General features: G+C 48.2%; 7 protein-coding genes across 7 annotated transcripts; 3 read left to right on the forward strand and 4 right to left on the reverse strand.

Annotated features, from left to right (window-relative positions):
• Positions 1-617: 617 nt before the first annotated feature.
• FVEG_11695 (dipeptidyl-peptidase 4) lies at positions 618-3,023 on the reverse strand (the record flags this gene model as incomplete). The annotated part of the gene is made up of 1 exon (XM_018901017.1): positions 618-3,023. The coding sequence occupies one exon, from the start codon at positions 3,021-3,023 to the stop codon at positions 687-689; it is 2,337 nt and encodes a 778-aa protein (XP_018759412.1). The 3' UTR covers positions 618-686.
• A 791-nt stretch (positions 3,024-3,814) lies between these two features.
• FVEG_11696 (hypothetical protein) lies at positions 3,815-7,162 on the reverse strand (the record flags this gene model as incomplete). The annotated part of the gene is made up of 1 exon (XM_018901018.1): positions 3,815-7,162. One exon carries the CDS (start codon positions 7,160-7,162, stop codon positions 3,815-3,817), a length of 3,348 nt encoding a protein of 1,115 aa, XP_018759413.1.
• A 348-nt stretch (positions 7,163-7,510) lies between these two features.
• Positions 7,511-8,557, reverse strand: FVEG_11697 (arabinogalactan endo-1,4-beta-galactosidase; the record flags this gene model as incomplete). The annotated part of the gene is made up of 1 exon (XM_018901019.1): positions 7,511-8,557. One exon carries the CDS (start codon positions 8,555-8,557, stop codon positions 7,511-7,513), a length of 1,047 nt encoding a protein of 348 aa, XP_018759414.1.
• A 602-nt stretch (positions 8,558-9,159) lies between these two features.
• FVEG_11698 (hypothetical protein) lies at positions 9,160-9,891 on the reverse strand (the record flags this gene model as incomplete). Its single annotated transcript, XM_018901020.1, has 1 exon — positions 9,160-9,891. One exon carries the CDS (start codon positions 9,889-9,891, stop codon positions 9,160-9,162), a length of 732 nt encoding a protein of 243 aa, XP_018759415.1.
• Positions 9,892-11,771: 1,880 nt separating this feature from the next.
• On the forward strand, positions 11,772-12,350 carry FVEG_17076 (hypothetical protein; the record flags this gene model as incomplete). Its single annotated transcript, XM_018906344.1, has 1 exon — positions 11,772-12,350. The coding sequence occupies one exon, from the start codon at positions 11,772-11,774 to the stop codon at positions 12,348-12,350; it is 579 nt and encodes a 192-aa protein (XP_018759416.1).
• Positions 12,351-12,969: 619 nt separating this feature from the next.
• Positions 12,970-13,801, forward strand: FVEG_11699 (hypothetical protein; the record flags this gene model as incomplete). The annotated part of the gene is made up of 3 exons (XM_018901021.1): positions 12,970-13,191; positions 13,218-13,457; positions 13,523-13,801. 3 exons carry the CDS (start codon positions 12,970-12,972, stop codon positions 13,799-13,801), a joined length of 741 nt encoding a protein of 246 aa, XP_018759417.1.
• Positions 13,802-15,113: 1,312 nt separating this feature from the next.
• Positions 15,114-16,146, forward strand: FVEG_11700 (carboxylesterase 1; the record flags this gene model as incomplete). The annotated part of the gene is made up of 3 exons (XM_018901022.1): positions 15,114-15,563; positions 15,612-15,983; positions 16,033-16,146. The coding sequence occupies 3 exons, from the start codon at positions 15,114-15,116 to the stop codon at positions 16,144-16,146; spliced, it is 936 nt and encodes a 311-aa protein (XP_018759418.1).
• Positions 16,147-16,693: the final 547 nt, after the last annotated feature.

Consider the following 16,693-nt stretch of genomic DNA (forward strand, 5'->3'; position numbering starts at 1 on the left):
ACCTCGACATCTTAGCAAACCCATGACGAATCACCTCTCACAATCCGATTGGTTTTGCTCCTGTACTCCAAGTCCAGGAGCTTGCCTCTATCCGGAACGCCTTACCCTCTTCTACCGAGTCCAGGCCAGGCCAGGCCGCCTCGCCAAAGAGTACCCGCGAGAGTGCAGTTAAGTTAGCATTTTCACTGCGGCGGACTACCCCTCGCGTTTCGTGATCTTCTCGACAACGCAACAAAGCGGGTTGACCGGAGAGACTCACCGCCGATTTCTTCCTGTGATGCATCGACGCCGGTAATCTGACCCCACGTATCGTCGTTCGTTTTGCTGGGCAGGGTCTTTCTTGCCAGAGGCCTGTCCAATCCACTCCTCAGTACCGTCAGCAAATGATAGAAAAGGAGGAGAGTAGTGAGTAATCCAGTTAATATTGAGCTTCGCAAACCTTCTAGTCAGTGTTATACTTTAGTCCTAAACTAATGCCCAAGTATCCTAAGCTTAGGCCTAACCTTTATCTTAAGGATCCTGAACTTAGGATGAGATAGCAAAAGAAGCCCTAAAGCTTATGATGATGCGATCATCTTTGAGCAGGTAGATAGAGGGACACGGCAGGTTCTCACAAACGCAGGCAAGAAACTACTGTATGGTAGACTTACCATTCTTCTATCAATCTACACAAGCAATGGACAGCCTTATGCCACAATCTCCACCCGTCTCTTATTCCATTGATGTGTCAACGCCTTGGCCTTGGGCTGTCTCTTAACCTCATCATACAACCTCGCAGTAAGATACTTGTAAATCCAAGGCGAAGCACCATTGTACACAATACTATGATCACTATCCGTGAACGCAAACATCTTCATCTTCTCAGGCGAAACACCAGCTCCAACGAGAAGATCGATCATAGCAGCGGCGTGCTGATAATGAACGTTGTCGTCGCCAGTTCCGTGAAGGATACTGAAACTGCCGGCGATGTTCTTGAAGCCATCGACTTTGTGCACGGCTGTCTCGAGATATCCATCCTTGTTCTCATCGAGTGTCTTCATGTAACGTTCGGTGTACATGGAATCGTAGAAGCGCCAGTCTGACACTGGAGCGGTGATAAGACCGAAGCTAAACACGCCAGAGTCTGCTTCCACGGTCTTTGCTGTGAGATATCCACCATACGACCATCCCCACATTCCAATCTTATCAGCGTTGATGAAGCTATATCTCTTGATGAGTTCCTCCGCAGCCCAGATCTGATCGAGGGGTTCAAGCTTTCCGAGCTGAGAAGTAACGAGCGATCGGTACTTGCGGCCTTGCATGGCTGTTCCGCGGTTATCCACGGTGTAGACGATGTACTGGAGTTCAGGATCAGACGAGATGTAGGACTTCCATCCTAGAGATTGGAAAGACTTTGCGACGCGCTGGGAGTTGGGGCCGCCGTAGGGAGTGAAGAGAACGGGGTACTTCTTGGCGGGGTCGAAGTTGACGGGGAGTTGCTGCATGACGTTTAGGGAGTAGCCATCAGGGTGCTTGAGTTCGAAGTATGTGATGTTGGGCATGCTGTACTGATTGATGTTCTTGTAGAAAGCTTTGTTGTCCACCAGAGTGCGGACGGGCTTGCTGGTAGAGTTAGTGGTGTACAGTTCCTGATACGGAACGTCGGGGCCCTGGTAGTGAAGAATGTAATATCCACCACTGGAAGAGAACGACGCAGACCAGTAACCGGGAGTCTTGTCATCAACGAGAGGAGTAATCTTCTTAGTCTCCCACGAGACCTTGTAGACATGTCGCTCAGTAGAGTGTCGTTTTGAAGCTTGGAAGTAAACAAGCTTCTTAGCCGTGTCGATGTTGAGAATCGTCGAGACCTCCCACTTTCCAGAGGTAAGCTGAATAGCTTTGCCACCGTTGACGGGGTACAAGTAGATATGGTTCCAACCATCTTCGTCGGAAACATCAACGTAGTAAGCATCCTTCTTCTTGGAACTCAAAGGTCCAACGAAGGATATGGAGAGAGTGTGCTCAAGCCATCCATCGCTTCCGTCTCGCTCGCGAACGACCTTTGACTTGAGTGTCTCGGGGTTGACGACAACGTGAGCATCATGGTCTTGAACGCGGTTGAAAGCGCGGTAGATGAGAGAGCTGTGATCTTTGGTGACCCAAGCGACTTCGCCGATGATGAGCTCCTCAGGCTCAAACGCATCAACAGGAACAGGCTTGTACTCGCCGCTCGAAAGATCGAGAATGTTGAGCTCGACAGTAGGATTCTTGGATCCAACCTTGGGATACCGAAGGTCCAGTTCGCGAGGATATGTCGGCGCAAGCTTCTGGTTATCCATGTAGTAAGGAATAGTAAAAGTCCCAACACCAGTTTCGTTGAAGCTCAGAAACGCAAGAAACTTGGCATCAGGCGACCACCAAAGTGCCGAGCGACCACCGTAAATTTCCTCCTCATACACCCAATCCGGTACACCGTGAAACATATCCGGCCCCCCATCACTCGTAATCTGCTCAACATCACCGTCTGCACCACGAATGAAGAGATTGTTACCCCGCACAAACGCAACGGCTTCTCCACTCGGCGCAAACTGCGCGTACTGGATATCGCCAACCTGGTCTTTCACGAGCGGTTCACTCTCGCCAGACTCAACGTCGAGGATGAAATAATCTGCGAAGTACGAGTAGCGGTACTGCTTGGTGTAGTTTGACGCGATGAGAACGCGCTTGGCGTCGCTGCTGATCCAGTACTCGTGCAGATCCTTGGGAAGTTTATCAGCTGTGACGAATTTTGTTGTCTCTTCGCTGACGATGTCTTCGAGAACGAGATCGCCAGAGTCGCTGAGAACAATATAATTTCCATCTTGACCTGCGGAGGACCACTCTACACTCATGGTAGTAGGCCTCAATTTAGCGCTTGGACTCGTCTCATTGAAAGTAAGTAGGCGATCACCCTCGCCAACAGGTTGATGCGGCTGTCGAGGAGGATCAATCGCTAACCCCAACGGGGCGAGCGCCAAAAGAGCGGCGAGTAATTTCGCGACCATGATGAAATGAGGTTGCAGAAGGGAACCTTGAGGAGCAAAGAAAAAAAACAAGAACACGTCGTGGCGTTACACGGCGTTCTTATGGATAAACTCCCGGGACGAGATTAAGCTTATACTGGGGATCGACAGGGCTAGTGAGATAGGCGCCTTCCCGCAGCGGTTTAGATGTGGAATTTACAGGGGTGTTAGACCTGCCGCTTTGGACCATTTTTACAAAGTTCCCCGTGTTATGTTGCGTTGGCCAAGACTTGGTTTCTTGGGAGGGCGACAAAAGTTCGTGAGGGAGATAAGGAGGGAAGGTTATTGTTGATAAGGTGATGGGATCGTCCTTGAATTAAATTTGGCTTGGGGTCGGGGCGAGCCAATTACAGGGGGAAGTTCAGGGTAAATATTCTGATTCACGGTGGTGGTCTACCCCTCACTTGAGTTGTTGCTGCATGACGAAAAACAATAAAGAAGATCGTGAATTTTATCTCAAGTAATATAAAGTTTGTGGCAAGTTTGGACTATCTCCAGGCCACTTATTATAGCTACGGGGAAGCCAAGTGGACTTTTTGACTACCTAGATTGTTTGTGATCTATGATTCTACGGTCCTCAGTATCGTGACATCTTGTATCAAGTTAATTCAAGAACGAGAAGTGGTCTTGGCTGCATAATTAAGATTGACATCGGATTGGTTTGCCTAATGGAGGGACAATCTGGTCTATAGCGGGTGATTCTGCATCTGCAGCCGCGTGATACCTACAATTTGCCCGTAGGATCAATAAATAATACATATGATAGTGCTATTCTACTCCTCATCTGAGTAACTATGTATGACCGCATTTACCCACGGATGTATCAGCTCCAAGCCTCTTTTGTTAATTTCCCTAATGCAGTATCCCAATAGGTCCTCGCCTATCCATTCCAAGCCCGCATTAATGTTTTGCAACAGGACAGACCATCTTTGCTCTCTAATCTGGACATCGCGTTCTGACAGGCTATCTCTTATACAATTTGCAATATCGAGATGATACTCTATTGCGGGTGAAAAAAACTTTCTGTCACTACCTGGAGGATCTGCATTGACTCTGATCAGAAGTACCTCAAATCGTTCCTTGGCGTCCTGGGGAGGTTCAACGTCTAGAGCATAACCTGTACGATCTGATAGAAGTTGGTCAAGTAAGCGGTAAGCTGTAACAAGATTGCCAATCGCCAGAGTATGTTGTCGAGTATCAAAGCCTTCCATTGAGCTGGAAAGTGGGAGAAAGCCGGACTCACTAAAATCCCCGAATTCCAGAATCAATGAACACTGCCAATCGTTTGTTGAAGATAGAGTTTGGCTAAAGCGGCGCAGTAGGTCTGTAAGTTTATGCCCATCGTTGATCCAATCGTCAGATATACGGTGGAGGCACTGCATGACGAACCATGAATGGAGCATGCGCGCTGCATTTCTCATGTCATATTGACCTTGTGACGAAAAATCACGCCAGCCTTGGTCTATCCCACTTTTCAGGCGAGTTAGGATGTAGTCGACAAGATTTACGCACGAGTTAATTTGTATATCCCCGTGAATATCTTCCAATGCGCTGAGTACAACAGGAATAGCGTCTGCCAGGCAATCAGTAGAAAGCTGGTCTAAAAAATCGCTAATAACTGCGTCTGAGTCGGCTACTATCACGAGATTCTCAAGGAACTCCAATTCTCTCGGGTTGGGAGGATTTTTGGGAAAGATCGGATAGTTCCAATACAAGTGGTCGTAAAACAAGCCACATTGCTGCCAGTCTTTCAATCTCTCAATCATGCTATGGCGAAAAGATATGTTGCTCCTGAACTGGTTGAGAACAACGTCTAAGGCTGGGAAGAGTTGGTGGTTGTTTCCATGGACAACGAACACCGTTCCTTCGCGAGATTTTTCGAAAGAGTATCTTGCTGACTTGAAGCATAGAAAGCGGGATTTGACTAAGTGGCCCGCAAGTAGCCTTTCGGCTTGCTCAATTGATGACCAGTGACAAAGTGCAAGACATTCGCGTCCAAATTGCGTGTCAGTGATGAAGTCGAATGCACACCTGTGGATGAAATCGACCCTTTTCAAGACATAGCCCCAAAGCGCTTCATCTCCGGCGCACGCGTAAATTTCATCATTATCATAGGGTGTCGTTACTTCGAGGAGACCTCGGCAAACCAAACGCAATCGAGCTTCTACCCTCGCACATCTAGCTTCAAGCTCTTTTGCCTGAATTTCTCGGCCTTCTCTTAATATGGATATGAATGGTTGGTCCTCCAGGGCTGTAGCCATGACAATTGAGGAGCGCATCGAATAGAGAGCTAGTATTTCGGAATGTCCTAGAGAGTAGCAGATGTCCGTGTCGATATCGGTTGCTGCAAGAACTAGACTAAAGAAGCGAGAAGCCTCGATGCTGTGAGTTAATAACTTTGCATCATCTCTTGGGCGATTCCACATATCAATCAAGAGGTCGTGTAAATCTGATGGCGTTTGTGCTAGTCGTTCCTCAAATTCGTTGGTACCACCTGAGCGTATTGCCTGATTGAGGCTATTAACAGCCAAGACCACCCAGAGAAACACACCGTCGGCTTTCTGTACAACCTCTGATAGAAGTCGAGATCGATCTTTGGAGTTTAGGCCAGATACTTCTAACCGATTCTCTGTGTAATGGTAGATATCCTTCTTATTTAACTGATGCATTCTGAGGCAGGGTTGGCCTGCGAAAAACCGGCAAAACGGATCCTCTTCCCTACTGGATGCGCAGAGTCTGATGTTGTCGAGCCAAAGCAAGTCGTATATAACCTGGGTGTTCTGATGGTCACCCCAAGGTAGGTCCTCAAATTCCTTAGCCTCGTCCAGTCCATCGAGGAAAATGCAAAAAGTGTTTCCTGAAGATTTGATCGCCCAGCATAGCGCTTTCTTTAGCTCATTCACATCCCAATCTCCACCATCTCGCTTATCTTGAACGTTCGGCTGTTCGATCCATAGCCGCTGGGCAAGATCACGGTTCTTGTGAAGCAATTGATGGAGGAGTGAACGTGCCATACCTTCTATGTTCTTCTGTAGAGGTTGCCCTGGCTTCCAAAAATAGTGGGTGAGGATTTGGATGTTCCTATGCTGGGCTTGCAAATGCTGTAATGTGAGGGAATTCGTTGCAAGAAATTTCATAAGCGAGCTTTTTCCAGAAGCTGGCTTACCGCTGATCCAGAATTGGCGCGAACCTGACTCTAACCAGGCCGGAAATGAATTGAGACCTGAAAGTCCTATCCCATAGGCCGGCCCTAATACATTGCCTGGATAGCGGTCATCGGGGCCCTTGAAAACCCAATCGAAGGTACCGGGGTAGTTTTCTGAGATGTGATTCCTGCGGCTGTTCATCTCAGGGAATCGGAGGCTTTGCAGTAATTGGTTGTGCTCTTGTTCAAACGATTTGCTTTGGTCGCGTCGGGCTATATCCTGAAACTCTCGAGACACGGAGTCACGGAAACTAGAAATAGTACCCTGCGAAGTATTGAAGCCTGTGTTAATAGCAGCCCGTGTTGTTTCATGCTCCTGCGTAACAAGGGTTCTTATCTCCCGTGACTCGATTGAAAGGTCGGACATCCATGTGCGACCATCCGCCAGTTGTTTAATGACCGACTGTAGGTTGGTGTTGAGTTGGTGAAAGGACTGTTGTGAACTGATTTCTGCAGCTTGAGACTGGTTGCAAATGCGGTGCAGAACGACACCATGGAGAAGGCTTTCGTATCTCTTGAGGTTGGCCTCAAGGCTTTCAAGCTCTTTTCCTTGCCAGAGAGTTGCCAGACTCTTTTTGCCCACCTGTATCTTCCCGCGAAATCCACGTCGAGAGGCATCATCAATATGAAGCTGCGAAAATTTAGACTGCAGTTGGGTCATTGATTCTTCCAGCTTTTTACCAATGTCGATTATCTGCTGTTGGTCACGGGTCGACGGCAGAACGTGGGAAGCTGAGCTGTTCATTTCATCGAAGCAAGCTTTCGCGCTTTCGAGATAAGCTTTCAGCCTGGGGTCAGGAGAGTGTTCATGTCGAACATGATTGTAAACTTGGAGAATGTCTCTGCCGAAGGTGACGATCTGCATCGCATTGCAGAGGAATCCTATGCCTGCGATCGCCGCCTCAGCTCCCGACATTTTTTGCGTGCTCTTGGGAATATCTGATGAATTTTATCGGATTTAGAGGAGATTTTGAAAAGTGAGAGAATGAAAAAGAAAAATGAGAACGCTGAGTTGTCTGAGTGCGGGGTGACGTGTCAAGGCGAACCAGTTTGCGGCTGAGCGAGGCAGACACTTTGTAAGATATTGTATTGGAATTGTTTTTTTACGCGACATTGACAAGATCGACATATCGTATTTTCTCCAATCTGTATAAGGCTCCCAACGCAATTAAACCCAACATTTTGTTTTGACATCAGATAAATATATGTACTTGATCTTGTAACTATATAATAGCAAAGGTAATTTTGGGGAGGTTTGCCACGCCTAGATGCTCTTAAAGACAGAAAGACTTGACAAAGCATTTCCAGGCCATGAGAACAAAGTGTTCGAAGGGCATGAAGAACCAAGAGCCTGGTTGTTCATCCAAGCAGGTTCCCAGTAATACAGTCCAGCTCCACCCTTGACCTTGCTAACAATACTAGCAACCTTCTTAATAAACTGAGTCTGACCATCCGCCGAAAAGGGAATGTTCTTCATGTCGCTGGGGAATGGCTGAGCGGGCGAAGGGCAAGACGTAGGCCAGTCAAGCTCACTGACAAAGATCTGCTTGCCCCATTTGTTGGCCATGTTGGTAAGAGACGTCTCGAGCGCAGAGAACGTAGCGCCTGATCCATAGAAAGGATAGTACGATACACCCATGGCGTCGAAGGCACCGAGTGTTAGACCTTTTTGGTTGAGGACTTGGGTGTAGAAGTATTCTTGGGTACCCCAGTCCCAGCCCTTGTCAAGATGGATCATAATCTTGGGCTTGGGGCTGATGGAAGAGTCCTTGATGCCGTAGGCTGCAGAGTTGAGAAGACGTCCGATGTTGTAGTAGGATTTGGTCGAGCCAGTGGGGAAGAGAAGACCAGCAGTGATCTCATTCCCAATGGAGATAATCGCAGGAGGAACGCCAGCAGATTGAAAAGCGTTGGAGACTTGCTGGGTGTAGTTATACAGTCTCCAGGACAGGTTATCGATGTCGGCAGGCCATCCAGAGGGAATAGCCTGGTGGCCGGGATCGGCCCAGGTGTCGCTGAAGTGAAGAGTCAGGTAGACGCTCAGGCCCGCAGCTTTGGCACGCTTGGCGAGCTTGAGATTATAGTCGAGGTTGTAGTCGCCATTGGAAGGGTTCACCCAGACTCGCTGACGGACTGAGTTTACGCCATTAGCCGCGAGAATTTTCTCGAGAGGTTGAGCGGAACCGCCGGCAGTGTATTGAATGCCCTTCTGTTCCTCGAGCAGAACAGAAGACCAGTCGACGCCCTTGTAGGTCAGGGCCAAAGCGACCGAGCAGTAGGACAGAAAAGCCAGGAACCGAAGGAGTACCATTTTGACGATCGTGAGAGAACTCCGGATAGTCAACCTCAGCTCATGGGATAGCTCCCTCTTAAGTAACAGCTGACCATCCCTTTGTTGTACCATAAATACGCGGAGCTGTGTAGGATCGATACAGGGATCTCCGTTATTCCTCCAATCACAGCTCGGACGAAGGATGTTTCACCAATTATTCCGACATGGGTCTAGCGCTCCTTAATGAACGATGAAACCTCGTGAGAGAAAGTTCGGAAGAGAACTACCGTAATCGGGTGTCTAGAAGCGGAGCTAGAAGTGCCGGCTCCGAGAATTGACATGCTCTAAAGGGACTTATGCATGACTTTCATCCGCCCGAATGGGAATACATGAAGAAAGCGATCATATTGATCCAGTGGGGAAGATGAGATGATGTCGATTTTTAACTGTCGCTGTTGATCATAAAGCGATGCTCTTCTGTTAATACTAGTAAATACACCATTTCTCTCATTTATTCCACAGTAATTCCAATAGATTTCAGCCATGCCGAGTCTCTCTCAACTTGAGAGTCTGGAAGTCCCGGGTTAGATACTATATACGCCCGAATTCATATAAAAACACCCAATAAACAAAATCTAAACTCAGTCAACATCACGACGCACAAAAGCACGACGCCGTTCCTCCATATCACGAATCATGTACCGTGAGAATTCAACTCTACTGTTCGAAGCAGCGATCATGCCTTCCCGCTGCCCAGGGAGTAGCTTGGCATCGTAAAAGGCATACAACGTAGGCAAGATCTGCGCCCATCGGTCGCGTATCCGATGAGAGCACCATGAAGGAACCGCTCCTCGAAGATCCCAAAACCGCCACCCATTTTCCTGCCGCCGATACGCATCTCTCCAGAAACAATCTTCGATATCACTGAGCCTATGAGGACTACCGCTGGCCAAGAGCTGCATCAGCTGGAGATCGTGAACCCCAGCGAGTTTTATCTTGAACTCGCTGTACAGTGCATCAGAGTTTTTCTTGACATCGAAGAAGACCTTGATGATATCCTTGGACTCCAGAATGCCCTTGAGAGTCGTCATGCGTGAATTCGAATTGACCCGCCAGAAGGTCGTGGCGCTGAGCCAGTACACATCTATGAGATAGACACGGTGAGACACGGCGTTATAGATCTGCATAATGGAGATCCTGGTCTCATGTCCGATATAATTCCCTTCGAGGGTGATGAAGAGTCGAGGCTTTAACTTTGGAGTGTCGGTGAGATCGTCGAGGAGATTGTACAAGGTGTCACGATCATCGATCCAGATAATGCGTGGTTCCGATTCATAGGTGGGTATAACATCGGGTTCCGTTTGAGGATCCATGATCGATATTGTCCGCTGTGAGATGAAATGGAGAAATGAGATGGGAGTCTGATGATGGAAGAAGGTTCGGTGGGGAGGAAGTCCTTGATGTGTTTGCCAAGGGCCTGGGTGTCGCGGAAAGGGGTATTCTAAGATGAAGGCGAAAGAATGTAACGAGGAAGAGAGCGCTTATGTCCAGAATGAATGGCAACTGATAGTTACTCGCGGGAGAGGAAGGGCTGGATTTTATAGCTGTTGAGATTAGAACTATTTTTTGCAGTTGAGACTTTTGGCTGAGAGTTTATTCCGGTAGAGAGAACCTAGATATCAGAATTGGTCGGGTTTGTTACACGATGCACATTTCATGAACGATATTATTGGTCATGGTGAGAAGTGACTTTGGACGCCAGGAGAATGACCTTCTTATTGCCCTTGATGCCTAAAGCTAGACTCATCGACTTTACCAGAGAGATTGTTCTATTCGAAAACATGTAAAATTTAAAGTCTTTTGACTTTCTGCGTGCAAATCAACTGGCTCCTCCTGAAAAGTCAAAACAAAGATGAGCCAATCGTCGACAACTTGGGGTTTGCACAACAACGAGAACAGTCTCACGAATCTAAAAGCACCTTCGACAATGCACTGGCTGTGAGATACTATGGCGCGTGGTGCGAGTCACAAGACTTGTAAGATGAAGCATGAAATCATCCTAAGCTTAGGTAAGGTTTACTTCAAACTTTGCTAAAGTCACAAAGATCATCATGAAGTACCCTAAGTAATCATAAAGTGTCCTAAGAATTTATAAACCTAATCAAAATCTTGTCAAATTTATGTAAAGCTGCCATAATTTCCAACTCGAGAGCTCATTTCCAAGAACAACCACCCTCCGAATCACACACTTTTGGTGCTCTGGTTGGCGATCAAAAAGCATTCGCATGATCATGCGCCCAAGGCAACTCCCTAGGATAGCGTTAAAGGTATTCTAGTGTCGTGTGAAGGTAGAAATAAATTTAATTTCCTTAGTATCGTTATTCGCATCCGTACTCTCGGCGATTGATCGGTGGATGGCCTCCTAGACCACCAGTTTCGTTTCGACATTCATCACGTGGTCAATTCAGACCCATCGAAGAAGGGTCGGCGACAGGGACTGCGCCGTGACTGTAGTTTCCCAGCATTTCCAGATGATCTCGGACATTCTGGCCTCCAGAGATGGCCTATTGGCAAACTAATAGTCGAGCCTTCTGTCGAGTTCAGTTACTGCCAAGATGAAGCTCTTGGGAGCTGTCTTGATCAATAGGCAGTGATTATGCATTGTCGGCTTGCTAGTTACTTCACAGTAACTAAGGTCGTTTGTGTCCACATTCTCCTGTCGGAAAAAGGTCGCCGATTTTCATTGCGCGGTCGATACAGACGCGTCAGAGAAGGTTCGGCGAAAGGGATTTGCAGTTGAGACTTGTGGCTGTGAGCTTATTCCTGCAAAGAGAACCTAGTGAAAGGTATTGCGCATTCGCCGCCGTTTCCCAGTTCTTCCATAGGATTTCAGACGTCCTGGCCTCCATGGATGTCCTCCAGACATACCAATAGTCGAACCTACGTTCAAGTTCGCTCACCATGAATGTTCCGCTCCGGGGAGCTGTCTTGACAAGTGCGCAGTGGTTGTATCTCCATTCCGGTATGCTGGAGACCTCACAGTAAGTGAGGTCATTTGTATCAAGATTCTCCCGTCGGAGACATCTCTCTAGTTCTAGAGTCAGGGGCTTGACCGACGAGCGGTACTCCCTAAGGACTATCTTATACTTACTGTCCAGAGGTGGGTGAACACCTCGAACTTTAGTGGTATCGCGTAAGTCGGCGACCCTTCTCCAATGCATGCTTGTACAGTTGGCAAGAGCATGGCTACCACATGTCCCATCTCTTCCGCGCTCTGTATCTGGTTGTTGATAAGCAATCGTTGCCAGATACTATAGGCCCATACTATGTACCGCCAGGGTTGGAAGGCTATGGCAGGATTCACAAATTGAATCATCTTGTGGAGAAGCAGTTAAAACCGTGCACGATTCTCCTCGTCAAAAGAGGGGATGATGCACATCTGTCTTCGCCCATCAGTTTTCTCCCTTTGTTCGAGGCTGGGCCAGCATCCAATTTGAACCGCGACGACTACATTAGCTGTTCTGGAGACGAAGAAACAGCCGTTAGAGTGAGTTTCGACGTCGCGGTTCGTTTTGTGTGGGATTTGCTACAAAGGGAGAAGGAGGCCTTTGAGGAACTGGCGAAGAGAGACCAAGTGTTGGAACAGGAACAGGATACTCGGTTTCAGGTCTGGCTACAGGATGTGATGTCTCATTCTGAGGAATTGGGGATGGATCATAATCTCTTCATATGGTTTGCTTCCCGTCGTGCTCTTGCGAGGGCGAATAACGAGGCTTTTGACGAAAGCCAGGTATATCCAGTTTGGGAGCGATTACGGTCGTGGGATTTATAGAAATTTCAACTTAATAATGTCGATCTAACAGAAATTTGAGATCACAGCAAGAGTTCTCTGAGCAAGAGTAACCGAACTTTTCCTGAGTTGCTCAGAATCATGGCGTGTTTGAATCTGTGACTAGGTTCTCTCTGCTGGAATAAGCTCACAGCCACAAGTCTCAACTGCAAATAACACTTCTAGCCCACAACTTAGACATCAATACCGTGATGACTGACCAATGGCTACAGCATAAAGCTAATATGATAAGAATCTGTGACAATCACGTCACTTCTCCAATCCACAGCATATTTCATCCCGGTGCAGTGCATCACCAGGTTGAAGTTTAGTATTGGTGGCCTGTGGCTTTCTTCGGTTTGTTGCTTCGTGGAAGGCAGCTGTTTGCCAGTGCCAGCCCACTAGCCAGAACGGAGGCAGTGATACACAGTCAACTTGTTTGCTAGCACACACTCAAAGTCAACAATCAAGAAAATTTTTCACTCTTTTGTTTTTCCCCCTCAAGCATCTCTTCGTGATCTCTGCTTCCGCCCTCTCTTTTAATTCTTCGCTGCGTCTTCGCCGCGGTCTTTTCCCCTTCCCAACTCTTCAAGCGTTCTTTGTTTGCGCTAACACTCCCACGATGGCTTCCCTCACCCATATCGCCACCGTCTTCTCTGATTACAAGTACGACAAGGATGTTGGTTTCGAAAGCAGTGACGGTGAACCCTGCCTTGGCTGCATTACGGAGATCGATCGCGATATCTCCTGCGCATGTGTCACCACGAATGATCCTTCTCGTTGCGTTGTCTGCGAGGACTATGACATCAAATGTGGCTCGGCAAGTCTCATCGATGAGTATTCGGTGATGCATCTAACTTCTTTCTGTAGATCCCTTCAGAGCTTCTCGGCGCCGCCCAGATGTACTGGAACTTTGTGGCTCGCTTGCAAGGTCAGGAACGTTTCCTCAACAGACGCCAAATATGGCGCATTCGTCGCGCGCTTGAGGCTTGCGGGTCAGCATGGCGTGAGCTTGAAGAACATCTCATGAATCCGAACAACCTCGCGATGGTTACTCTCCAAGAGTCAGTCGCAAATCGCGAGACCTTGAATCTGTCAATACTTCAATCCGTAAGTCCACTTTTCGCTGAAGATCCCCCAATATCAGGAAACTCGTTAACGTATTGACATGCCAGGCCGGTGCCAACCTCTCCGTGGATGAGGTCCATGAGCGTCTCGATGCTATCCAGCCACCCTATGCTCGCCATGGGAATTGTGTTGTCACCCTTCGAAATGCCCTTGCTCACCTGTCTGTCTCTGAGGACGTGGTGGTGGGTTCAGTTGAGGAAGGGCAGTGCGACTCCTTCTCTGATGGATCCCCCGAGAAGCTCAAAACCGCCCTGGAGTGTGCTTGTGGGAGCGCTGCTAACTGTAAATTCACCCACGATGGTATGCCCTATTCTGCTCGACAGTAATGGAGATGAATCGGGAGCTGAGTCTCACGAGTTGTCAATGACTTTCAGTTCTCCTCGTCGCGAGCTCGAGGGCTCTGATACGGAGGAACAGGGTGATGGTGGAATTGACTCAGAGGCTGGGTGAAGTAATAGTGACGGAGGATATAAGACTGTCTTGCGGGGATCCTTCCCAGTTGTATCCACGATCTTCTCATTTCCATTCTTGTCAGTATTTGTTCTCTCATGAGTATAGCCAGACTCCAAGCCCTGGCTCAATCAATCGTCAAGCTTCGAATGGCTCTCTTGTTTCCGCTTTGTGATGTTACACGAATTGTGACTTCAGTGGTGACCGTTTTCCTCCTTCGACTTTGTTTCTGCTCAATTGAGAAGCAGTTGAGGCCTGAGTCTGTGCACGATACTGGTGCCATGCTCGATCTTTTCATTCATGGACTTTCAGATGACAAGTGACGTTGCGGATTAATTAAATACTTGTCTGGCCATCAAGACAATTTGCCGTGTATCCGGATCAAAGCCACAAGCCAGGGGAGCAAACAAGTCTATCTGACACAACAAAAAACTTGGAACATCTGGTCTCGATGGAAGGTGCTGAAAATATCTAGTCTGACGCGTACCAACGTTCACTTTGGCTTTACCTAAGTCTTTCTGTCACCCAGGATAAGCCCATCTTAGGTCCAGACTCACTCCCTGGCATGGCACGTTCGAGTCTTGACACAAACTATCGACAACCTGAAGAGGAAATATAGTCGCACTGACAGGAAACATAATCCGTGTAATTTAACTGGTGTTTCCAAACCATCAGCTCTGTCGTTCTTCCAATTGGTGGAATAGTCCTCAACTCATCAATGCAACGCTCCAATTTTCTCCGCGTCTCAATCCGGAAAGGCTCGAGGTTTCAAGTCCCACTGAAACACACCACGATCGGTTATTATCCCAGGCTAAACTCGCCCTTCATCCTCGTCAGAATCAGGAAAATGATCAGTTTTCCCACTGCGCATGAATTCATTGCGGGGATGACTTTTAGCCAAAAAGGCCCATCGGCATATCCGCCATGTGCCGAATCCGTACATTTCCAGGCTGAGGACCAAGCGGTGTGGAGTTCGTTCAGGAACGAGATTCGCTCGCTAGTGGAAACATCGACTGGCGGAGGATACACGTCCGTTCGATCCATTGGAGCATGGTCAGGAGACGAGATCGATCCACGGACCTCCACTTGCTTCTGGGGGGACGGGTATATATCTTGGCTGATACACCATCCCATCATGTTTTGTTTCCCCATACTTCTTGGCACATCATTCTCTCGACACATTTCATCATGCAGTTGACTTCCATCATCAGCTTCTGGGCGCTAGCTCTCTTCAGCCTCGTCCTTGCCGCAGAACCTGTACCGCGAGGTCAGCTCACGCAGGTCAACAGCTATGGCAACAACCCAACCGGCACCAAGATGTCCTTGTACGTCCCCAAGAACTTAAAGGCCAACCCTGCTGTCGTCGTTGCTCTTCACTACTGCGGTGGTACCTCCCAGGCTTACTACCAGGGTACCAAGTGGGCTTCCAATGCTGAGAAGTACGGATTCATTGTTATCTATCCTCAGACTCCTTATTCCGGTGGCTGCTGGGATGTCTCCTCCAAGATGACATTGACCCACGAGGGTGGTGGCTGCAGTACCTCTATCGCCAACATGGCCAAGTATGTCCTCAACCAGTACAACGGTGATGCCAAGAAGGTGTTTGTCACTGGTGAATCTTCCGGTGCCATGATGACCGTAAGTCAACACTCGCATCCTATCAACGAATTGGACTAATGGAAACAGAACGTCATGCTGGCTACTTACCCCGACGTCTTCGCCGCTGGAAGCGCCTACGCTGGTGTTCCGGCCGGTTGCTTCGTCAGCCAGGCGAACCAAGCCGCCGCCTGGAACTCAACCTGCTCCCAAGGAAAGTCCATCTACACTCAGACCCAGTGGGCCAACGTCGTCAAGAACATGTACCCCGGCTACAACGGTGCTCGCCCCAAGTTCCAGATCTACCATGGAACCGCCGACCCTACTCTCAACGTCCAGAACTACTATGAGGAGATCAAGCAGTGGACTGGTATTTTTGGATACTCCTCCACCCCCAAGTCAACTACGCCCAACACTCCCGCCAGCCCTTACACTCGCCAGGTCTTTGGTGACAAGTTCCAGGTAAGATACGGAGCATCATGAGGTGAAGGATAAAGGCTGACTTTCTTAGGCTTTCTTGGGTCAGGGTATTGGACACGGTAATCCTCATTTCGATGACAACGATCTCAAGTGGTTCGGCTTTATCGTAAGTCATGTCCAAAATCCCACCGAAGCCAGAAACTGACGTTCCTTTTTAGTAAATCGCTCCAAATATCCCACAATTTTGCAAAGCGGGGTCTTTTCGGAAAGACCTAGGATACCATTACCAGTCCAAGATGCGTGGCCCAAAACACATTCAATTTCTATGAACTATATTTATCTATCGTAAATATCATCAATACCAAGATCTGTATATATTGCATCGAATATTATTCCTTGTCTGGGTGAAATGACCGTACCGGAAGCTTAGCCTACCAACCTTCAATCAGTGGGCCGTCTCTCTGTCCGGTATCTAGTGATAGCCTCCTCTGCCCATGCTGTTGGAGGACCTATTCCATGGCTCGTGCTACCGCAATCAGAATACGCGTTGCCTGTGAACTTGAGACTCTCGGTAGTTCAATTGCCCGGCCCTTTTGAGTGTTCTTGAGTTTTGACAGAAGCTGGCTTAGTCTCGATTGTAGGACTGACGGGTATATAGTTGGTATCAGAAAGCCCATAGTGTCCAGATCGCGCAAGGGTCTCTGGTCCGAGATAGAGGCGGATATCGGGTTTAATGACTTCTTGATAAGCTT

This window comes from Fusarium verticillioides, chromosome 7 (genome assembly GCF_000149555.1).
Source record: "Fusarium verticillioides 7600 chromosome 7, whole genome shotgun sequence".
NCBI classification, from domain to species: domain Eukaryota; kingdom Fungi; phylum Ascomycota; class Sordariomycetes; order Hypocreales; family Nectriaceae; genus Fusarium; species Fusarium verticillioides.